Raw genomic sequence first — 25,105 nt, forward strand, 5'->3', positions numbered from 1 at the left:
TGTAACTCTATCCAGAATCATATATTTCAGTAACTTTCTTATCTCTTCTTGATTGTCATTTGGTCGCAGCATACTGTGCTGCATGCTGAGACCTTTTAGCTATCGTCACATAGCTGGAAAGATTCTATTTAAGTGATGTTTACATTCAACAGAGCTGGCAATCATGCCTGATAGCGGCTATTTATGGGCAGGCGACTTTCCTGGGTTGTCCCCCGACCCTGAAAGGTACAGTATGATGACCGGTTACTGTGCCCCATCCGGGAAGGCTGGCATCTGTAGTGAAAAGCTCCCAATTTGGAATGCAGAAGGGGCGACCTTTGTCCAATTGGGAAAGCCGGACCTCCGGAGGGAGGAGGATCGTCTTGGATCAGATCAGATGAAACTGCCCATTACACCGGGAGAGAATCAGTTGTTGAAGAGACCTGGAGTGGAACTAGGCATATTCCACCATATCAAAGGTGGATACCATGAACCCTAGAACCTGCATTGCTGAATGAATGGATACCCTTCGATTGCGGAACAAGTTGCGCATGCGCAAGTGCAGTGCCGAAATTTTGTCCGCTGGCAGAAAGATCCTTTGTATTTGAGAATCCAGGAGTGCACCCAGATGTACCATCCGCTGTGTGGGAGAGAGGGAGGACTTTCTCCAATTGATGAGCCAGCCGCGTGCTTGCAGGCAGGCAATGTTCAGCTGGAGATAGCGTTGTAACACAGATGGTGAATGTGCCAATATTAAGAGGTCATCTAAGTATGGCAGGATTCTGACTTCCTGGCGCCTGAGGTGGGCCGCCAAAACTGCCATTATTTTGGTGAAGACCAGCGGGCCTTTGACAGTCCAAAGGGCAGCGCCCGTAACTGATAACTTTGCTGTAGGACAGCAAACCTTAGGAACGGTTTCCAGAGAAGCCATAAAATCCTCAGGTTCCATTGCCAGGACAATTGATCGTAGAGTTTCCAAGCGGAACTTGGTCACTCTGCCAATGAGACCCGTTGGGCTTCTGAACCAAAAAGACAGTGAAATAAAAACTAGTTTCTCAATGAAGATACCAGTATTATCACACCTGAACTCAGCAGGGAGTGAATGGCTTCCTGGAAGGCCAGGGCCTTGTGTCACGACCAGGGTTTCTCGGCATGGTAGTCGACAGGTAATACCTGTGAGGACGCTATGGCGAGGGGCGTCTGGCGGTGCCGCTGGTGCCTGGCGGGGAGCATTGGCTGTGCGTGGTTCCGTGTGGGCATACTGTCACTCTGGTCTGGTTAGGCCTGGTGGTGCTTCCGTTCCGTTCTGGCATGGACGCTGCCAACTTGTCTCCGGTCAGGTGACCTAGTTGCCCTATCCTGTTGTGTCACATGCTCCTCTCTGACCAGTCACGGCTGAGCACTGGGGATTTAAGGGAGTTCAAAGCTCCCTTGCATTGCCAGTGCAACGTGTTTCTCAGTGAGAGCTGAGAGAGTGAGTTCCTGTGCTTTCACCTGTCTATTGGGTTCATTGCCTAAGCCTACTTCACCTGACCTGCTCCAACCCTGCTGGATTCCCTTGCCTCCTCCAATTACCTTCCCTATTGCCTGAGCACCTGTGTCAGCTAGACTTACCCTGCACCCTCCATTTACCTTTTCCCCTGCCTGAGAACCTGAATCTGCTGTTTCCCTGAACCTACAGCCACACCCACCTGGACTTCGTTACCTCTGCCTGCATTTTGTTACAGCTCACCATACCTGCATACTGGACTGTTCCTGCCTGTCACTTTCTGGACATTCTCCCATTTACTCCACTACAGTTATCAAGTGCACTTTAGTGCTACACCTGGACTATTTCTTTGCCATTCCCATGTCTGTTAAGCCACTCATCAAAAGTTCCACATTTACCTTTAAATCTGCTTCAGTATCTGCTCCCGATACCACCCCAGGTCCACAACAAAACCAGAACCTCACACCTTGATGGGGGACCTGTACAAAAACATTGCTGGGGGGGTGATGGCGTACCCCTGAGAGACCACTTCTCGGACCCATTCGTCTGTTATTTTTTTTATGCCAAGAGTCGGCAAATCGAAGAAGTCGGCTTCTCACCATGGAATCCCCAAGGAGGAGGCCCGCCCCATTAAGAGGAGGGTTTGTCGTCAGACTTGGAAGTTGGACGTCTGATCGACCAAGACTGCTTGGAACGCGGCTTGCCAGTCTTGTGAGAACTAGGCTGCCTGGGAATGGACTGTCCTTTTGCCTTACCCTGGGGGCAAAAGGACCGAAAGGACACGGCCTGCAACTCTGCAACGAACAGCCTGTCTCCAGAGAAGGGTAAGGATTTGATGGCCTTCTTGGATTCCGTGTCTGTTTTCCAGGATTGTAGCCAAAGGACCCGGCATGCCACTACCAAGTTTGCAGATGCTTTAGAAGCAAGAAGTCCAGTATCCAACGCAGCTTCTCCCAAATACAAGGTCGCTTCCCAGATATGGGAGATGTAGGCCAGTTGTTCCCTAGTAGCGTCTGATGGCAGGCTGTGCTCAAGCTCATCCGTCCATCCTTCTATAGTCTTAGCTACCCAGGTCACGGCCATAGCCAGCCGAGTAATAGCGCCAGAAAGTGAGTAAACGGACTTGAGACAAATTTCCAGTTTCCTATCCGTGGGGTCCTTAAGGGAAGCTCCGGACGGTATAGGGAACATAGAGCTTCTGACTAAGCGTGACACGTGACAATCAACGATAGGCAAGACTTCCCTTTGCCATGCTTCCCCCATGAGCTCAGTGAGCTGGTCTGATTGAGGGAATTCCGCCTTAACCACTTTTTGGTGTTTAAACACCCGGGTTTTAGGCTTAGGGGCCGGTTCATCATCCTCTATGTTCAGGATCAATTTAACCGCCCTCACTAAAGAAGGGACATCCACTGTCGAATGACAGTCCTCCTTGCCCGAGGGAGACCCTGGGGTAGAACCTTGTGCATCACCTGCCTCCTCAGATAATGCGTCAGAATCCGAAAGCTGGGTGGACTGAGAGGATGATACAGTCTGTCTATGTGCTTTGGCCGCTAACGGTCTGTCCGTCTGTAACATTTGCTGATAGGCAGCAGACGTTTGAGCCATATTCTGAACTAATTGGTCAAAAACATCCATCCAAGGAGGATGCATAGGGGGGACAGACATAGCAGGCTGTAACTGCTGTGTGCTGTGGGTACCCCATAGTGGGAGGCAGCATGGGGGCCGATAAGCGGCACCTAACTGCATCATAACCTGAGTTAAGGAGGACACCCAAGGTGGCTCCTGTACAGGGGCTGGTAAGGTGGGCTGGTTAGGTGGTATGTAACAATTAGAACACAGACCATCCTGCACAAAATCCTGAGGGGACAAGCCCGCTGCACAGGATTTGCAAGTAACCAGCAAAGGGGCCACAGCCTCCTTATTACCCTTGCCTTTAGACATAGTAATAACCAGCAAGCAGCACACAATAAGTGTATAGCAAGTAATGAAATGTGACACCCATTCACAAATACAGGTAAATGTGAAGCAATAATAAACCCCTATACAACTGGTAGTTGATGGTTTAAGAAAGAACAGCAGGGATAGAGATAACTGACAGTCAGAAAGTTAATACAGTATATCACTACAGCAGAGCTAGCATAAGTCACATACAATGCATAAATATTTATATATATTTGCAATGGGCACTGAATCAACTACTTAAGCCTAACAAGGCTGTTAGGATTGAGCGCTGTATAACCTGGCTCCGGGGAGAGGCATACAGGGAGACTAGACCCGATTCTCCTGAGACCTGAAGCCTCAGCGATGCTGTGTACAATGGTTGCTGAGCGTCTCACAGTGGGAGAGGGTGAGGAGGAGCAGCTCAGAGGCAGGAAGCTTCTTGTGAAGGATCGCGCTCTGAACTGGGGGAGGAGCTACCGGGGGAGAGCCTACCTCCCCACTGCTGCATCTATCATCGGGCAGCTGGCCTTAACAAATGGTCCCCGATGCCAGACTTTTAAGTGCCCCCGTGGTCTAGTGGGGGAGCGGACGAACCGGACGCCCCGCTACAGCGTCCTCCGGCTAGTCTCCACAGCCGGAGGTGAGGACTGCACAGAACACAATTCCATGCAAGCGGGGAATCACCTTACCGGTCTCTCCGTTTGTCCGGCTGCAGCCCTGGGTCCCCAGTGGAGCGGCTAGCTAAGCCCTGCTGGTGCCCGTCGTAATCACCGGAACGCTCACCAGTGTTGCGTCGCTGGCAGAGGTTGTTGGAGCAGCAGCACAGGCGCCGATTAGGACGCCCATGCTGCTTGCTCTAAAAAAACAAAACAAAGAAATAATAAAAATTAAGCTTGAGGTTGTCTAATGCAGTCCCCCTGTCTAAAGGTACAACTGGCTCCTGCCGGCACCAAACTCAAAACTGATCTGCCTTTGGCTGGGGACGTGGTATATGTGGAGGAGGACGGTGCATCCTGGGAGCTAAAGCTTTGACTGTTTGGTGCCCGGTTAGCTCCAAACACCTACACCCCATAGTTATCCCTGTGGATCCATATGGACCCTGAAGAAGAAACTACATTCCAAGCATACACGAACCATTAAGGCTGGCAGTACTTGTATTGCTGTGTGCAACTGTCACAAGTCTGTTTAAAATGGGTTCCAATATGTACGCCTGTGGCCATCCCTCCTGCCATTTTTCGCTATGCTAAATCTGCGACTTTATACATATTTTATTTATACCAATTTCTTTTGTGTCAAAAGTAGTAAATTAGCGTCCCTGGTATACTGAGCGCCAAGTATCTTGTGCCATATGGCGAAAAGACACTAGGTGTATTGAGGACACATCTGCACATTAACCCATACACTAAACTATACGTTATTGATTTTATTTTTTTTTCTTCTAATATTCATTTTTGCTAATTGATACTACCTTCCATTTGTCTATTTACTAAATAAAGTAATGGAGTAGGGGTGTTTGGTCTTAGTAAGCATATCACCCTATTATACTATATGTATGTAATAAATCTGTATATTAAATTCAAAGCATGCAATACCAGTTCTAGCATGTTACTTCGTAGACGGTTTTGAATAATCACTAATAATAACAACAACTATTATTAATAACAATTACTTATATCGCCAGCATATTCCATTTGTGCTTTACAATTGGAAAATAAGGCAAACATTAAACAACAAACCTAGAAAAGTAGACACATTGCTCGTGTTCTTTGCTGTGTTTAGTTCAAGGACAAAATCAGCATGTGTCTGGTACCCCAGAATATCTGCCAGCTTAGCCCGAAGTGTGATTAGTTGCTCCAGAATTTTACTATTTTCCTAAAAATACAAAGAAAAAAAAAATGAATAAATAACATGGAAAGGTGAAAATGTTGTTGCGATGGGTAAAACTTTCTAGACTCGTTTTTATATTAAACACAAAATCACAAGTGAAATAATGATCCACCTGTGGATCTTTTAAAATGTGTCAGTGAGTAATAAATACACCTGTGCACCTGCTGTGTGACCTGGAAATGTGACCTGCGTGGGGTCCTGAGGATTGAGTTTGAGAACCACTGTTCTAGAATATTGGTATGTACAGTACAGCTATGGCCAAAAGTTTTGAGAATGACACAAGTATTGGTTTTCACTAAGTTTGCTGCTTCAGTGTTTGTAGACCTTTTTCTTGCCAGATGTTACTATGGTATACTGAAGTAAAATTACAAGGATTTCATAAGTGTCAAAGGCTTTTATTGACAATTACATTAAGTTGAGAGAAGAAGTTGCTGTTGGAGGATGTTTTGGTACCATTCTTTATTCATGGCTGTGTTCTTGGGCAAAATTGGAATGGTCGCAGGATGCTTTACTGTTGGCATGACACAGGACTGATGGTAGCGCTCACCTTTCCTTCTCCGGACAACCATTTTTTCAGATGCCCCAAACAATCTGAAAGGGGATTCATCAGAGAAAATAACTTTACCCTAGTCCTCAGCATTCCAATCCCTGTACCATCAGTCTGTCCCTGATGTTTTTCCTGGAGAGAAGTGGCTTCTTTGCTGCCCTTCTTGACACCAGGTCATCCTCCAAAAGTCTTCGTTCTGTATCATGCCAACAGTAAAGCAACCAGAGACCATTCATGTGTGGTGTTGCTTCTCAGCCAAGGGAGTGGGGTCACTCACAATTTTGCCTAAGAACACAGCCATGAATAAAGAATGGTACCAATACATCCTCCAAGAGCAACTTCTCCTAAAGATCCAAGAACAGTTTGGTGACGAACAATGGCTTTTCCAGCATGATGGAGCACCTTGCCATAAGGCAAAAGTGATAACTAAGTGGCTCGAGGAACAAAACATCAAAATTTTGGGTCCATGGCCAGGAAACTCCCCAGACCTTAATCCCATTGAGAACTTGTGGTCAATCCTCAAGAGACGGGTGGACAAACAAAAACCCACAAATTCTGACAAACTCCAAGCATTGATTAGGCAAGAATGGGCGGCCATCAGTCAGTATGTGGCCCAGAAGTTGATTGACAGCATGCCAGGGCAAATTGCAGAGGTCTTGAAAAAGAAGGGCCAACACTGCAAATATTGACTCTTTGCATAAACTTAATGTAATTGTCAATAAAAGCCTTTGACACTTATGAAATGCTTGTAATTTTACTTCAGTATACCACAGTAACACTGAAGCAGCAAACTTTATGAAAACCAACACTTGTGTCATTCTCAAAACTTTTGGCCATCGCTGTATGCAGTTAATATGCAGCCAAGTAGTGTTTATTCATTCCTCCATCACATAGGCTTCAACAGTAAAGAAGGGTTGGGTACTGCTATCCTCTCTCCTAGCTGTCAGTAATAGCAATGCACATGATTGTGATCATGTAATGGTGGGATCCGGAATAGCCCCCCATCCTCCCCCCCCCCCCCATACATGATGGGTTCTCCCATCAACAAACCAATTCACACTTGGTGGTGTCTAGTAAGTAAAATAAATGTGATGCATACAATAATTAAATGTTTGGTCCTATATTATCCCCATAGTCGGCCCTATTCAGAGTCGCACGCCAAGTGGCCGCCCGAAGTGTACTTACACATCTCTGTATATCTGCATGGCCAATCAGAGTGAAACGGATCTCCACTTGCGGCTAAGTAGGTGTAACTGGGAGGCAATGGGGCATTCGGTTTTCTGTGGGTGTGCAGATGAAATTGCTGCCTATTCCAGGTAGGTGTATGCACAGATAGGGCGACTTCACTGGGATCTCTTCTACCCAGTACAGGGCTGGTGTAACTGTGTGTTGACAACGATGGCAGCGGCAGCTGCTCTCACAAGTTGATGTATAGGGGGAGGTGCAGCCACGCTGAGCCAAATGAATACAGGCGGAAATCCGCAGCTCCTTTTGCGGCCGCTTTGCGTGCGACTGAAACAGCCCCATAGATTCAACTGGAGCAAATCCATTACTTACTGCTATAGTCAATCAGGATTATTCAAATTGTTATTGATAACTATATAACTCAAAGAATGATCAAAGAAAATGTGGAATCACACATACTTCCATACATCTGCTGTTGAAGACGGTTTCCAATTTCCTCCTCGTTTCAGGCACAGAACACTCTTTAAGAAGAGGAAAGTAATGGGGATACTGAAGAGTCACTTTATAAGTGTTGCAGTCTGTCTTTTCTAGACCGTCTATGAAGTCATCAGGAAGACCTTCTGTAGGAGACAGCATTGGAATTACTGGTGAGATACGATCACACACATATACGAAGGAAAGGGCAAAGGATATGACCCATTAATGGTATAACTGAATAGAAATACACCTGCTGGGTGACCTGGAAAACGTGACCTGTGTGGGGTCCTGAGGACCGGGTTTGAGAACCACTGGATTAGAGCAATTGGAATAAGAGACAGCAAACAAATAACTAGCAACTTATACAGCTTGCAGCTATATGAAATTGATATGTATTAAATGTCAATTTTTTAATGGACATAGATATTCTTGGTCTCCCACGAGCAATTATAACATACCAAATCTTCACAATGTTCATAAAATACACAGGGGCACAATTTCCACAGATTCTTCCACACAATATGCAGCGTCTACCGAACAGTCATCAGAAAATCATCAGCTCTTTTCAATAAAAGGCGTGATCTCGAAACCCTCATTTAGTCCATAAGGCACCAAGGTGTTTAATGTAATTATCCAGTAGGTTTCTCTTTTGATAAGGTGCGCATCTCTATCTCCCCCCCCTTTTATTTTGGGGTACCCACTCTATACCTTTAAATCTCAACCCTTCTGGATTCCCCTTATGTACTTGTTGGAAATGTCTCGGTATACTGTGATTTGTCACTCCGTTTTTGATATTACGTTGATGTTCTAGAATTCTCATTTTCAAACAGCGTTTAGTTTTACCAATATATTTAAGTCCGCAAGGGCATGTTAATTGGTAAACTACAAACGTGGAATTGCAATGAATGAATACAGTTAGACCTACTTAAATCAGGGCCCTTCACAATTTGGGAACCTACTGGGCAGATCTAGCATTTTCACAAGGGTAAAAACCTTTTATCTCTGATAGAAAACCTCTCTGATTATTCTTATCCCTGAGTGGTTCTAGATGGCTCTTAAGATATACTAGATTTGAGATTCTTTGCTTTTATGTACACTATATTGGGACGATCAGTAAGGTAGTCTGAGAAAATTGGGTCTAATTTTAGTATATGCCAATTTCTACTTAAGATCTTATTTATTTGTTTTTCTGAACTATTATACTGTGTTATAAATGCACAGTTATATCGTCTGTCAGTAGTGGCACTTTTCTATTTATAGTGCAACAGATTTTCTCTTTCGATATCTCTTGCTCTAGTCATTGAACCTTGAACTAGTTGTTTAGGATAGCTCCTTTCCTTAAATCTATTAGTATACATATTGGCAAATAAGAAAGCCGTTTCAGGTGTCAGAAATGATTGAAGTCTAGCACTGATTCAGTAAGCCCAGTGTATTTAACATTATGCAAATGTTTTAAAAACTGATTGGCTAGAAGCACGTTTTTATACATCCCCCCTAGGGTCATGCAAGCCAGCCCTCTGACGAAGTTAATTACGAAATGCGTTAGAGCGTGGCTTGCGGACGCTATGATCACGTGTCCCGGAGTTCCCGGTGCCCGATCCCCGGCCTGAGGTGGAGAGACGTGCGGCAGCTCCTGAGTGAGTGGTGCGTGGCTTGTCCCCGGAGGATGAGGAGCGGTTGACGGTGTTTGCCGGGTACACATACATTGAACCAAGTGGTGATCAGCCCACTCAGTGTGATATATGGTACTAATGTACATGTTCCCCCGCAGTGTTGTCTGTATATGTTTTATGAATAAACTTTTATAAGCACTATGGAGCGCCCCCTTTGCTTTTTATTTTAACAGATACAATACCCTGTGGGATTCCAGGAGACCTTTCACTAGGGGAGCAGCAGCTCTAATTCTAGGAGCCTAGTGCATATTCCACATCCTATAGCAGGATAAAGAGTGCTGGACTTCTTATATTTATCTTGTGTGACAGCAAGTGGTAATATGAGCACCTACTTACATCAAATTATATATATATATATATATATATATATATATATATATATATATATATATATATATATAATGTTTCATAACATTTGGAGACAAAAACACAGAGGGAATATAGTGGAATGAAGGTGTTACAAATTTTTGCAAATGTTCAGCTAGACATCAATATAAAAACACAAGGCGATTTGGAGGTTTAGCAGAGTCCCCTGAAAATTGGGCATGGAAAAGATAAGTAGAGATGCAGGCTCTGGAATCGGCCGGCCTCTTTCCACTGGAATTCTGGGTCCGCTCCCCACAATGTACTTTCAGTGGCACAACTGTCACTGCTGCAATGCGTTTCGGGAACAAGCTTCCCTTCCTCAAGCCGAACCCAGAATTCCTTGTGTTTTTACATTGATGTCTAGCTGAACATTTAAAAAAAATGTGTTACATTATTTCACTATATTTGTTTTTATCTCCATATGTTATGAAACATTATATATATATTATACACACACACACATATGTTATGAACATCACATATATTATATATATATATATATATATATATATATATATATATATATATATATATTAGGGATGTGCAGGCTCGGTTCTACTCGGTTCCGTTCGTTTTTTTTTACCGAATCTTATTGGCTATCCAAAACTCATGACAGCTGATACCCAATAAGATTCGGTAAAAAAAAACGAACGGAACAGAGTAGAACCGAGCCTGCACATCCCTAATATATATATATATATATATATATATATATACATATACACACACACACACACATGTTATGAACATCATATATATATATATATATATATATATATATATATATATACATATACACACACATATATGTGGAGAAAATTCTGAAGCAACAGAGATGTGCAGAGACTTGTAAGGGAAGTATTGCTCCTTCATTTCTTAACATTTTATTAATTGTTTTAGCCACAGTGCACCTTTATACCCTGCTTTTATACTAGTATCTTCCATATTCCGTCTGGTCACTCGTGGACACATCCGCCGGCTTGAACAAATGGTGAATCACATGAGGGATCCTGTAAGTGCACTCGTGCAACGCAGAGGAAAAAGATCCAGTCAAATGTCACCAATGGAATTAACGAAGCAAAGAAACTTACCGAGTTCTGCTTTACTAAACAGGAGGAACGTGTTGTCCTCGGTGAGGTTTTTATTGAAATCGATACTCAGCTGACTGATTATTTTTTTCATACTCTTTATTTCCTGAGTAAATGGGAAATATGATATCAGTACATTTCCACAATGACAAAGGAGACTTATAGCAGACACGTGAATGTGACAGCCAAAAGATAACAATGAAACTCAAAGGGCAACGACATACATTGAAATACTTATTTAATCCAAGTGAAAAAAAGTAGAAATCAGATCAGTTCGTAGTTTTTAAAGGGCATGTCGTGCTCTCTCATCCCTGGGCAAAGGCAAAGGGGGAACTGCCCGCTACTTACAGGCATCACTGAGTGTCCGGCAAGCCAGACCCATGTTTTAAAGCAGCAATAATTTAAAAGGCAAAACCAACCTGGTGTTGCCTTTTAAATGACTGCCGCTTTAAAACATCGGCCGCAGACTCGCAGATGCCTGCAAGTTGCAGGCTGTTACATTTCCCCAAAAAAGTCTCTGTGTGTACGGTCATCAACTGGTCAGAAACACTGACCCAAGTGTTTTGGCCTTTGATCAGCACTTTGTCTGATTGTGTATGTCCAGATGTATTTGACGAGTGAATGTGGTGAACCTAAATCCTATAGTTCTTAGTAATATGACCAAATTGCAATGTATGTGTGATTAGCATAAGACAAACCCAAGCCAATCATATCATGTAAATAATAGAACTGTTACACATTCTACCGTTGTATTAAACAAAGCATAATGCATGTACTAGAAGCATACAACTGTGTAACACTCACACCCTGCAGGTTGGAGGGAAGGTGGAGTCCATTACGTTTTCCAAGCTGAACCGACTTCTCCAGGTATCGTCTGACCTCTGGGTGCTGTTTCTCCAGATCTTGCGTTTGCTATAAACATGACGGGCAGATTCTGATTTTTCTTATAACAGACCATGAAACGGACATGTGACATATTCAGAAAGGCAGAAGGGTGGATCACTGTGCACAGGCGCAAACAGCGAGAGTTTGCATATAGTGCATGCGCATTTTTGTGTACGTCGGTCTTATTCTGAGTTAGACAGAACTTGTCCGGATCTGTCTTTCTGTGAATTTGGGAGTTTTGGAGCATGAACTGGGTGGCGACAATGTGATTGCACAAAACCACCCTACGGTGGAAGGGAAGCCTGTATCTGACGAATCTGTCGCTCCCTGCATGGGGCTGGTACACGTGCCCATACTAATGATGACAGCTGCAGTGTCCGGGTGTTTATTGATAGGTCTACATTAAGAAGCTAGACAGTCAATAGGTCGACAGGCTATAGGGTTAAAAGGCCGACAAGTAATTGGTTGACAGTGAGTTCGATCGACAGGGTTAAAAAGTTGACACATGATTTTTTTTGTTTTTGTTATTTTAGCCTAACCTTAAAAATCATTAAAAAAAACCATGTGTTGACCTTTCTGTGTCGACCATTTGAATGTCGACCTACTGACGGTCTACCTTTTAGTGTATTCCTAGCATCCGGATACCATGACGGCCGGCAAGGGTTTCCGCTTGCAGATGCATGAACTCGCTCATTAGGTGAATAGAATCTCGCATTAGCATGAGGTAGTAAGTGAGGCTTCCGCATCGCCCAGAACTGCGGCCACTTCTCCTGCCACTCAGAATCAGCCACATAAACCATAATGTATTGACATTTATTTTCTAAGTTAAACAAAGGTGTAACAAACAGTATAACTTTAGCCTGAGATACTCCATTATACCAGGTTCTACATTTAGGAAGGAAGACACAAATGTTACATTCTGACATCACCACAACTGCACTGCCATTATACTCTTATTGTACTTACGTGAAAATGGAGAATTCTCTTAAATATATCTTCTCTCATATTCATTTCAACATCAAAGTCAGACAGCCTTTTATCCGCCTGTGTGCTGGCTGCTCGCACTTCCCTGCATGGGGACACGTGCTGGGGAAAATCTAACATGCTTCTTTCCACTGCAGAGAGACGAGAATTAAACTCATGGTTAGGAACGCTGGAAATTGCCAAGAGCCCCAATAAGTCATTCATACACAGCAATGAAGCAAGCAGTAATCTGTAACACATGATGCAGTAACTGGATGTTTCATGTCTGGCACATACGGTACATACAGTATGGGCATAACAGACAGTTGCTGGTATCACTAGTCTTGGTTGCAATCAGTGGTCATTGCTTTATTATTTTCTATGGTGTAACAAAAAGTTCCTGCTAAGTCAACATAACAGTAAAATGGTTTATGATGATCAAAACTCAACATACAGTATAAGCAGGGCTATGCCGTAATCATAGGCGTGTGCAGAAGCCGGCACAGGGCACACCACCCTCGGATCTCGTACATGGCATCAAACGCCCCCATAAGCCACTCAGACCTCCTACTTCCTTGTTAGATGTAGAAGGGTGACCATGTGATACAGACTGCCCTCCCCCTCCTATGATGTGCAGCCTGACGTCTGTGCATTGTGTGTATGAGGCAGCACGGTTGGTGTAATAGCTAGCATTACTCCTTCACAGCACTGACATCATGGGTTCGATTCCCACCACGGCCCCAACTGTGTGGAGTTTTTATATTCTCTCCATGCTTGTGTGGGTTTCCTTCGGGTACTCTGTAAAGCGCTGCGGAGTATGTGTGCTATATAAATAACTCTATTAATAATAATAATAATAATATGATACAGAAGTCATTATGTTAAGTTTATGCTCTGCAGTATAACAAGTGGGAGCACTGAGCTGAGATGTCGTTGCCCATAACTGTATAAACTACCTAACAACACATGGTGGCATAGAGCTCTGCGGGGATGGGCGACGCACAGAGCTAAAATGGCCTATGGATAAAACAAATAAAATTCAAGACATGTTCCTTATGAATTTGTGGGTGATATTTTCATATGTATTAAATAAGTGAACAACATGTCTCTCTCTCATTCCCTGTAATACAGAGCAGTAATAAGTATTACCTGCATACTCAAGTTCCAGCTCCGCTAAAACCTTTACAGTGTTCTCATATGTGACGTTCTCAATCTCCAGCGCAGCAACAGCATCGTAAACGCTCTTCGTTCTCGTAATGAGTTCTTCTGTCCGGGTTTCAATGTTCTCTGGTGACAAATCCCATCGCAGCAGATTACGGTTGGCAGCCAGTCCAGAAGTCATTCTTACGGGTTTGGGAAACTCTGAACCAATTGTCATTTTCAATAAAACTTTAGGGCTGCGTAACCTGGTATTGAAAGAGATGCCATGAAATACATAAAGACCATTACACTTAGCGCAGCATGCCAACGTTTCACACGATCAGCCTGGCAGAGCTCCATCACAGTGCTGGTTTCACAACTGACGTTTTATGAAGATAGAGGACTTAGTATCTATAAATACATGCAGATTTAGTTATTTATTTTATCTGAGCCTGAGTAACGTTGGGTACCCAAGCACGATATATCGTCGGTACAGTTGACAAACGATATAATATATTTACACACGAGCTAATGCACTGAACAATATATCTGTGACAGTGGCGGAACTAGCGGCGGTACAGCCGCCGGCATCCAACAGCGCCGCTGCACCCACCGCCAGTGTCCCCCGGGCCCCACAGTATTTAAGTGTTGTGCGGACGTAGTGAGCGCGTCCACACTACACAGTAACAAACACACCACCACCAGCGGCGGCAGTGTTTTGGTTATAGCAGCCAATGAGAGTCAGGCAGACTCTCATTGGCTGCTGCGTCCACGGAGGGAGCCGGACTTGAGCTCACTCATGAGCTCCGCCTTCCGGCTCCCGCAGTGGGTGATGGGAGAGACGTCATGACTACTGGGGGCACTGCATAGGGGGACTACTACTGGGGGCACTGCATAAGGGGACTACTACTGCGGGCACTGCATAGGAGGGACCAGTTCTGGGGACACTGTATAAGGGGCACTACTGGGAGCACTGCATAGGGGGACCACTACTGGGGGCCCAAAGCATATTCTTGCACCTGGGCCCACCACTCGCTAGTTCCGCCACTGATCTAGGATTAGATTTGTCTGGTCTTTGAGAAAACTTTGCCTCCAAACCAGCATTCTTCAAAGGACAGTAAATGCAGGGGGCATGGGTATCCCCGACTCCCACAAATAATATTATCCTGAACATAGAACAGTGTGGTGCAATGCTACTCCTCACCAAGTACAAGGATATGGATTTAAATATATTTATGTCAGCAGCTCAAACAATGACCCCCACACATATGCATTACTTGACTGTTAGTTAATTATGTAGACACTCGGTTACAGGATAGACAACCTAATTCTAGACCCTTCTACACTGTGGGTGAAATTCACTTCTTTCTACTGGCAGCTGTCAGCGATGGGAACCCAACGGAGCAATACAATTGTTGCTCTGTTCGGACAGGAGAGCTGCCGGCATTTCGGCTCGCGCCCTCCTGAGTTGCCGAGCAGAAATGTGCAAAAAGTGCATCGTTTGGGCGCCCTAACCAGGACTTTAGATGGGTTTAGCCACTTTACTTGGCTAAACCCAGTCTATTTGGGCTGAACATGTGTGATGAGGATTGGGCGCCCAAAAACAATTGCATATCGCACCTTAATCTCCTGTCACTTTCAATGGGAGATTGGGCGTGATAAAATAATGGAATCGCCCTCTATGCAGTAACCCAACTTTCTGCCTGGTCTCTCCACCCAAATAGGTGCAAAATGGCTCAGTGCAAACTTAAGGCAGCTTATGTACTAAATGGTGGTTTTTCAAACTCGAAGATTATCTGAACAGCAACACTATCAACTGCAAAATCAGGTATGTTTTTCACTGATATTCAGTGGCTTTGAAAACCAGCTGTTTAGTAAATAAACCCCAATATTCTAAAATGATCTTACAAAAGGAGTCGCCTTTCATAATTTTTCAGATCTTCATCTATTGAGTAGAAGACCTTGCCTTATTAACCACTCATCTAAAGGACTCATTTCAGCTACATGAAATCAAATTGGCATCGGATATTGGGGAGGCACTGGATTCAGTAGTGAGGTTCTAGATGAACATGTGTATTTTAGGAAATGCTTACAAATTACTCCTTAAGTAGAACCATGTCTCAACACATTTACAGTGTTTCCAAGCCATATGGAGAAACTGCGGTTACAGTGGGTCCTTTTTGCATATCTGTGGAGCTAAGAGAAAAATGATATATCATGAGAAATATATATAATGAATATAATAATATATATATATATATATATATATATATATATATATATATATATATATATGAGTGAATTTTAAATACAGCAGCAGAAAAGCACAATGTGCTTGTGATAGCACACCCAACTAAGCACCTGTAAAACAGGTGCAACGCAGACTTTCAATTTAATTCTCTGCGCTAATTGTTATTAATGGAAAATATGGCTAAAAATAAAATTTATACAAAATAATTGAATATCAGACAGACATTAGTACAATATATCAATTTGACCAGTCAAAATAAAATAAATAAATATATATATATATATATATATATATATATATATATAGTAGCAAAAGGCGGCACTCACGGCGACTAATGAAATAGCCAAAATCCCGTTGATATCGTCAACATTTCAGGGACCTTTATTATCCCTTTCGTCAGGACATAGAAAATATAAGACAATGAGAAGCATCCTACCTTAAATAACATCACCCACGAGTGAACAGACGCCAGAAGCCCGTCGCAGACGCGGCTACAGTGTGACGTCATCATGCTGTGACTCACCCATCACCAGGGAAACAGACAACACATACATAGATGGAAGCCTAAGAGGTACAAAAACTGATCCAATTAGGTGCATAATAGTCGTATTAGAAAGAATCTATTTAGACATACTTATTTGATATTATAGTTGTAAAAAATTTATAGTTACATGATACTTCTTTAGCACCTTGATATATATATATATTAGGACAACCTGTATATGCAATAAATTATATTAAAGTACAGAAAAAACTCAACTTCTTAGTAAATCAAATTAAGATATATCCACACAACATAACAAAACTCTCTACCTGATGAGGATCAAAGAACCTAATGCAAATAATCACAGAAAGCATTGTAGCCCTAGCTGTTCATTTAATCCCTTGGGGGCCAGTGTATCCAATAAAAAAATCCACTTGGATTCTAATTTCAATAGCTGACGTGATCGATCACCCCCTCTGAGACTGGGTGGGACATGGTCAATAATTTTATATCTAATAGAGGCCAAACTATGTTTTGCCTCCAAGAAATGTTTGGCCACCGGTTGATCACTCGATCCCCTCTCAAGTGCCAATCTAATTGCACTCCTGTGGAGTGCCATCTGCTCCTTGAACATCCTGTCCGTCTTTCCGACATAGTTCCTACTACACGGACAGGTTATCAGATAAACTACATATTTGGTGGTACATGTCAGAAAATGTCTGATCGTGAAGGATTTTCCTGTCAGAGGATGATAAAACAGGGAGCCACTGGTCATATATCTACATGTTATACAATTGACACATTTAAAGAACCCTAATTTTTTAGTACCCAAAAAGTTACTTGGTGAAATCTGTGATTTAGAGGTGACATCTGATTTAACCAGTAAATCTTTTACATTTTTACCCCTCGTATAACAAGGCATAATTCTTTTGTCTCGGATGTTGGATAAATTCTTATCACTTGAAACAATGGGCCAAAGACGAGATGTAGAACGTTTGATGTTGTTACTTTCAGGGCTATAATGGTTAACCCAGGCTATACGGTTCTCAATTTTTTTATTCACTTTAGGGGTGAGCAATTGCTCTCGAGATAATTTTAATGCTTTATTTTTCTGATTAAGTAGTTCACTCAAATTATAACCTCTCTGTAAAAACTTATTGATCATTTTGTCCAATTCGGGTTCTACTTCTTCCCTATTGCTGGTAATTCTACACACCCGTAAAAATTGGGAGTACGGAAGCCCCTGTTTGAGGCCTATAGGATGGAAACTTTTTGAGTGTAACAAGTTGTTCCTATCAGTTGTTTTGACAAACAGATTGGTCTTAACCTGTCTGCCATCTTTCTGAATGTTTACATCCAAAAAATTTATCGACCGAAGATGATATTCAAACGTAAACTTAATTGGATGTAAACTAGCATTCTGGATCGTAAATATGTCACAAAATTTATCCAATGGACCATCCCAAAAGATCAGTAAGTCGTCTATATATCTCAAATATAGACGCAAATGCTGACTGATCTCTTTATTGGCAAAAAATAAATCCCTTTCCACCATAAACATGTAACTGTTGGCGTAAGACGGTGCCACTGCTGACCCCATGGCACAGCCCCTGAGTTGAAGGTAATAATTGCCATCGAAATAAAAATAGTTTCGTTTGAGCGTCAATTCAAGTAGTGTAATCACTAGGTTAATATCTGGACCCTTGTAGCAGGGATTATTAGTCAAAAGTTGTCTTACTGCCAGTAAGCCGCTTTGATGGGGAATGCTCGTATAGAGGCTTTTGACATCTGCTGTACACAGAAATAACGACTCAGGTAAATCCGGTAGTTCCTGTAATATCCGTAATAATGTTGTAGTATCCTTAAGGAACGACTTCTCATTTTGGACACAGGGTTGAAGCAAACTATCTAAATAAATAGAAACCGGCTGAAGCAAGGAACCCCTCGCCGAAATAATCAGTCTTCCTGGTGGCTTAACAAGCGATTTATGAATTTTAGGAACCGTATATAACAACGGCGTAATAGGGAAATCTTGAGTCATTGCTCTCTGCAATTCTGAACTGAGTTTTCCTTCATCCACTGCTTGTTTTAAAATGCCATCTATTTCCTTTTTAAATATAGATCCAGGATCACCTTGAAGTTTCCTATACGTTAGATCATCTGATAGCTGACTGTAGATCTCCTCCTTGTAATCCGTAGTATTTTGTACGGTAATAGACCCGCCCTTATCAGACGGTCTGATCACTATATCATCATAGTTCCTTAATTCCTTAAGTGCTTGTTGGTTCTTTTTGGTCAAATTATGACATACCTCGGCTCTATGTTCACTTGGAATAGAATCTTTCAAAAGTCTGGAGAAAGTTTTTATGGAATGATTGTTGGATACGGGGTCAAATTTTGAAGCTGGTTGTATTGCTTTAAGCTTGCAAGGGATGTGGTCCTCAATGTTTGGAATTGGAGGTTTATCTTTGAAAAAATCTTTAATATTGAGAGTTCTTTCTAGTTTATAGTTTTCAATCTGCCATTGAAAGCGGTTGAATGTTGTAGTTGGTACAAAAGACAGACCCAAATTTAAAACCTCCAATTCTTCTTCAGTGAGGGTTCTGTCCGAGAGATTAAACACTAAATTCTCGGGACAGTTGGTGGTTTCTTTCCTCTTCCTTTCCCTTTGATTTTGCTTGCCCCGCCTCGTGGGGGTTCTCTTTGTCCAGAGGCTATGGCTCTGGTTGACATGCCTAAAGGGACGGTATTAACATTGGAAGTAGTTGAACCACCCTCTGTTTCACTTGCTGTGCTATTAGATTCACCAGTCGTTTCTGTATCAAATCGGTACATGCGTGTTTTATTTTGTCTAAAAACACGTCTTGGTTGTTGGGCCCCTGTTAACCATGAATAGACATATTGTTTGTCGTAATCCTGATTAACCTTTTCCAGTTTGGATTTTTTAAATTTGATTAAATCCCGTGTATACTGACCAACTTGTTTTTCTAATTTATCTAGCCATTTGTTAGAAATATCATTGATTAGGGTTTCTTTATGACGAAGTTCCAATTCCGCAATATGTTCTTTGGTGATGTTCAGCTCTCTGGTAGCCTCCTCTATCACTAATAGAATGAGGTCTAGAGAGCATTTATTTAATATTGCCACCCATTTTTTACAGAACATGACATTGTTTCTACCTATTGTTGGTATATTTTTGACTCGGAAGCCTCTAGGAATCTTTTTACTTTTAAAATAATCGGATAATGTTATTCCGTGGTAGAGATAATCCACTTCTCTTTTTTTCAATTTCCACAGATCCCTGTAGATATCCTCAAAGGTAATTTCCTCTTTGTCGGTTAAATGCTCTTTAAATAAGATTAATTCCGCCTCCACATCAATGATGTCAACCAGAGCCATAGCCTCTGGACAAAGAGAACCCCCACGAGGCGGGGCAAGCAAAATCAAAGGGAAAGGAAGAGGAAAGAAACCACCAATTGTCCCGAGAATTTAGTGTTCAATCTCTCGGACAGAACCCTCACTGAAGAAGAATTGGAGGTTTTAAATTTGGGTCTGTCTTTTGTACCAACTACAACATTCAACCGCTGTCAATGGCAGATTGAAAACTATAAACTAGAAAGAACTCTCAATATTAAAGATTTTTTCAAAGATAAACCTCCAATTCCAAACATTGAGGACCACATCCCTTGCAAGCTTAAAGCAATACAACCAGCTTCAAAATTTGACCCCGTATCCAACAATCATTCCATAAAAACTTTCTCCAGACTTTTGAAAGATTCTATTCCAAGTGAACATAGAGCCGAGGTATGTCATAATTTGACCAAAAAGAACCAACAAGCACTTAAGGGATTAAGGAACTATGATGATATAGTGATCAGACCGTCTGATAAGGGCGGATCTATTACCGTGCAAAATACTACGGATTACAAGGAGGAGATCTACAGTCAGCTATCAGATGATCTAACGTATAGGAAACTTCAAGGTGATCCTGGATCTATATTTAAAAAGGAAATAGATGGCATTTTAAAACAAGCAGTGGATGAAGGAAAACTCAGTTCACAATTGCAGAGAGCAATGACTCAAGATTTCCCTATTATGCCGTTGTTATATACGGTTCCTAAAATTCATAAATCGCTTGTTAAGCCACCAGGAAGACCGATTATTTCAGCGAGGGGTTCCTTGCTTCAGCCGGTTTCTATTTATTTAGATAGTTTGCTTCAACCCTGTGTCCAAAATGAGAAGTCGTTCCTTAAGGATACTACAACATTATTACGGATATTACAGGAACTACCGGATTTACCTGAGTCGTTATTTCTGTGTACAGCAGACGTCAAAAGCCTCTATACGAGCATTCCCCATCAAAGCGGCTTACTGGCAGTAAGACAACTTTTGACTAATAATCCCTGCTACAAGGGTCCAGATATTAACCTAGTGATTACACTACTTGAACTGACGCTCAAACGAAACTATTTTTATTTCGATGGCAATTATTACCTTCAACTCAGGGGCTGTGCCATGGGGTCAGCAGTGGCACCGTCTTACGCCAACAGTTACATGTTTATGGTGGAAAGGGATTTATTTTTTGCCAATAAAGAGATCAGTCAGCATTTGCGTCTATATTTGAGATATATAGACGACTTACTGATCTTTTGGGATGGTCCATTGGATAAATTTTGTGACATATTTACGATCCAGAATGCTAGTTTACATCCAATTAAGTTTACGTTTGAATATCATCTTCGGCCGATACATTTTTTGGATGTAAACATTCAGAAAGATGGCAGACAGGTTAAGACCAATCTGTTTGTCAAAACAACTGATAGGAACAACTTGTTACACTCAAAAAGTTTCCATCCTATAGGCCTCAAACAGGGGCTTCCGTACTCCCAATTTTTAAGGGTGTGTAGAATTACCAGCAATAGGGAAGAAGTAGAACCCGAATTGGACAAAATGATCAATAAGTTTTTACAGAGAGGTTATAATTTGAGTGAACTACTTAATCAGAAAAATAAAGCATTAAAATTATCTCGAGAGCAATTGCTCACCCCTAAAGTGAATAAAAAAATTGAGAACCGTATAGCCTGGGTTAACCATTATAGCCCTGAAAGTAACAACATCAAACGTTCTACATCTCGTCTTTGGCCCATTGTTTCAAGTGATAAGAATTTATCCAACATCCGAGACAAAAGAATTATGCCTTGTTATACGAGGGGTAAAAATGTAAAAGATTTACTGGTTAAATCAGATGTCACCTCTAAATCACAGATTTCACCAAGTAACTTTTTGGGTACTAAAAAATTAGGGTTCTTTAAATGTGTCAATTGTATAACATGTAGATATATGACCAGTGGCTCCCTGTTTTATCATCCTCTGACAGGAAAATCCTTCACGATCAGACATTTTCTGACATGTACCACCAAATATGTAGTTTATCTGATAACCTGTCCGTGTAGTAGGAACTATGTCGGAAAGACGGACAGGATGTTCAAGGAGCAGATGGCACTCCACAGGAGTGCAATTAGATTGGCACTTGAGAGGGGATCGAGTGATCAACCGGTGGCCAAACATTTCTTGGAGGCAAAACATAGTTTGGCCTCTATTAGATATAAAATTATTGACCATGTCCCACCCAGTCTCAGAGGGGGTGATCGATCACGTCAGCTATTGAAATTAGAATCCAAGTGGATTTTTTTATTGGATACACTGGCCCCCAAGGGATTAAATGAACAGCTAGGGCTACAATGCTTTCTGTGATTATTTGCATTAGGTTCTTTGATCCTCATCAGGTAGAGAGTTTTGTTATGTTGTGTGGATATATCTTAATTTGATTTACTAAGAAGTTGAGTTTTTTCTGTACTTTAATATAATTTATTGCATATACAGGTTGTCCTAATATATATATATATCAAGGTGCTAAAGAAGTATCATGTAACTATACATTTTTTACAACTATAATATCAAATAAGTATGTCTAAATAGATTCTTTCTAATACGACTATTATGCACCTAATTGGATCATTTTTTGTACCTCTTAGGCTTCCATCTATGTATGTGTTGTCTGTTTCCCTGGTGATGGGTGAGTCACAGCATGATGACGTCACACTGTAGCCGCGTCTGCGACGGGCTTCTGTTCACTCGTGGGTGATGTTATTTAAGGTAGGATGCTTCTCATTGTCTTATATTTTCTATGTCCTGACGAAAGGGATAATAAAGGTCCCTGAAACGTTGACGATATCAACGGGATTTTGGCTATTTCATTAGTCGCCGTGAGTGCCGCCTTTTGCTACTATATCATTTGTGTTCACCGGTTCACGGTGTTTCATACGGAGGGCACCAGGCGCAAGTACCATTTTTTAGCACGGGAGTGCCAGCATCAGCTACATTTTATATATATATATATATATATATATATAATATACACACACACAGTACATATACAATTAAATATTTTAAAAAAGAACATCAAAGTGTCATATACACTATAAATACTATGAAAAAATCACAGATAATAGCTTCACTATATCTAAATGAGGTGGATCCTACAAAATAACTGGTATATACTATATACCAGTAATCAAGTGTTATAATCCGCACCTGCAGTATGACCAGAGTCTCATTCAAATAGTAATGTACTTGGTAGTATGTCTATATGGGCTCGATTCTATTCTGCGCAAAGTGAATAGTGCTGGGAATCAGCTCCCGCAGCTATTCAATACACCGCGCAGCTAACCCCGACTAAGGATTTCTTCTCGCACCCCTCCGGGGATGCAAGCAGAAATCCGACATAAGTCCCTGCGCGAGGCTGTTTTCTGCCCTTAGTGCCAGGAAAACAGCATCGCGCCGGGAAGTTAGGTCGGGGAATGCCCGTTCTCGCGCCTAAACACCCTGTTTAAGGCGCGAGAACAAGCCTTCCCCGACCTAACACCGCGATGGATTGAATAGCTCCGGAAGCTATCTCCTGGCGCTATTTACATCGCGGTCAATTGAATTGACCCCTATATGTCATACATAATAATTGGATGGATAGGCTTCCAGACCAAATCACATGAAGTCATGCACTCAGGAGAAATAGAGAAGAAATAAATTGAACACTGTCTGAAAGCCCCCAAATAGCAGTGCGAGACTAGTCAGAGCTGGGACACTGGACCCAAATTTGTCATCCGCAGTCACCTGCCATTACCCCAGGAGATCCGGAGAGACTTACACCACGTAGCTTAATCGGACGCTCACTTAGCACAGAGGTCGTGGCGGGGATACAGACGCGATCTACAGGACTTTTCACATGTGCGAGGTAGTCGCGGCCCCCGATCCTGCCATTGGAGATATTGCCTCCCTCATATGCATTTATGTCCAGCTTCAGCGGTTACCACTAGCAACATCCACTATTGTTGCCGGATACCTCCCACAGGACAAGTAACAGTGTTCAATTTATTTCTTCTCTATTGCTCCTGAGCGCATGACTTCATGTGATTTGGTCTGGAAGCCTATCCATCCAATTATTATGTATGATATATAGAGACATACTACCAAGTACACTACTATTTGAATGAGACTCTGGTCATACTGCAGGTGCAGATTATGACTCTTGATTACTGGTATATACCAGTTCTTTTGTACGATCCACCTCCTTTTATATATATTGAAGCTATTATCTGTGATTTCTTTCATAGTATTTATAGTGTATATGACACTTTGATGTTCTTTTTTAAAATATTTCATTGTATATGTATAGTTTTTTTTTGTTTTATTAAATTGGATATCTGTGGAGCTACCCTACAACACTCTTTGTGGATGGAAATCATAAGCTTGATTTTTTCCATCACAGCTGTCATAGATTTGCCAAATCCCTTAACACCAAAATAGATTTATCAGGACCGTTCTTAACACTGCAATATACCTGAATGCAGTGTCTTGGAAGAAATCAGCCCTATATCTATTAATGTCATTGCCTATTTTCTATGACACATAGAGGGCGACTGTCAGTTTTCGCCCTGACGGTGAAATTCAATTGTTGCTCCGTTCGGGAGCGAACAGCCGCTGGTGTCGGCATTTCTGCTCGCACCATCCTGAGGTGGCTAGCAGAAATGTCTGAAAATTCCATGGTTTGGGCGCCCTAACCCGGACTTTAGACAGATTTAGCTGTTTTATCAGGCTAAACCCGGTCTAATTGGATGCGACAACCGCTATAAATTAGTGGGCGCCCAAAACAATTTAGTTGCAATATTGGGCTCCCATTAATTACAGCAACTTAAAAAACAATTAAATCGCGCCTATAGTGTTCACGCTAGCATCTTGATCGGGCAAGGTGCCAAACAAGAAAGAGGGTGTACGTCCGAAAAAGGGGCACGGCCTCTCAGGGAGGGACGTGGCCTTCTATCACCCCCCCTTTTCATCATTCTAGTGGACGTGCCCAGTCCTCATGGAGATGCTGGGTTGCCCCCAAGCTCTCCCCGCACTCTGAATAGATGGCATCTATTCACCGTCTGCACAGTGCTGCCCCCAAAGGGACACTGCAGCCAGCGGGAGGAATGGAGGGAATAGACAGACTGTGGGAGGTGGGGTGCCATGGGCCAGCTGGTGTCAAGCTGTGATCAGCAGTGGCCCCAGGATGCCTCCATAAGGGCAGGGCGCATTTTATAATTTTGAAATTGGGCAGGGTGCGGCGCCCCACTGCAACAACCTAGCGGGAACGCTACTACACCTCTTTGCACTTACAGGTTGGTACACTGTTTTATTAATATGTTTATCTT

General features: G+C 42.3%; 1 protein-coding gene across 4 annotated transcripts in view; it reads right to left on the reverse strand.

Moving 5' to 3' along the window:
* NLN (neurolysin) overlaps window positions 1-25,105 on the reverse strand; it is an 85,536-nt gene that overhangs the window by 56,970 nt on the left and 3,461 nt on the right. For 3 of the 4 annotated variants that reach the window (XM_088444025.1, XM_088444026.1, XM_088444028.1), the window contains exons 2-8: window positions 15,714-15,816; window positions 13,630-13,886; window positions 12,484-12,632; window positions 11,437-11,544; window positions 10,636-10,738; window positions 7,488-7,648; window positions 5,146-5,281 (exon numbers count right to left, since the gene is read on the reverse strand). In XM_088444025.1, the coding sequence (XP_088300151.1) occupies window positions 5,146-5,281; window positions 7,488-7,648; window positions 10,636-10,738; window positions 11,437-11,544; window positions 12,484-12,632; window positions 13,630-13,886; window positions 15,714-15,769 (970 nt within the window). In that variant the 5' untranslated portion in view covers window positions 15,770-15,816. The remainder of the gene's footprint in view (window positions 1-5,145; window positions 5,282-7,487; window positions 7,649-10,635; window positions 10,739-11,436; window positions 11,545-12,483; window positions 12,633-13,629; window positions 13,887-15,713; window positions 15,817-25,105) is intronic. The other variant, XM_088444027.1, reaches the window with a different exon arrangement.

The sequence above is a fragment of the Taudactylus pleione genome, unplaced genomic scaffold (assembly GCF_031769625.1).
Source record: "Taudactylus pleione unplaced genomic scaffold, aTauple2 ptg000345l, whole genome shotgun sequence".
NCBI lineage: Eukaryota > Metazoa > Chordata > Amphibia > Anura > Myobatrachidae > Taudactylus > Taudactylus pleione.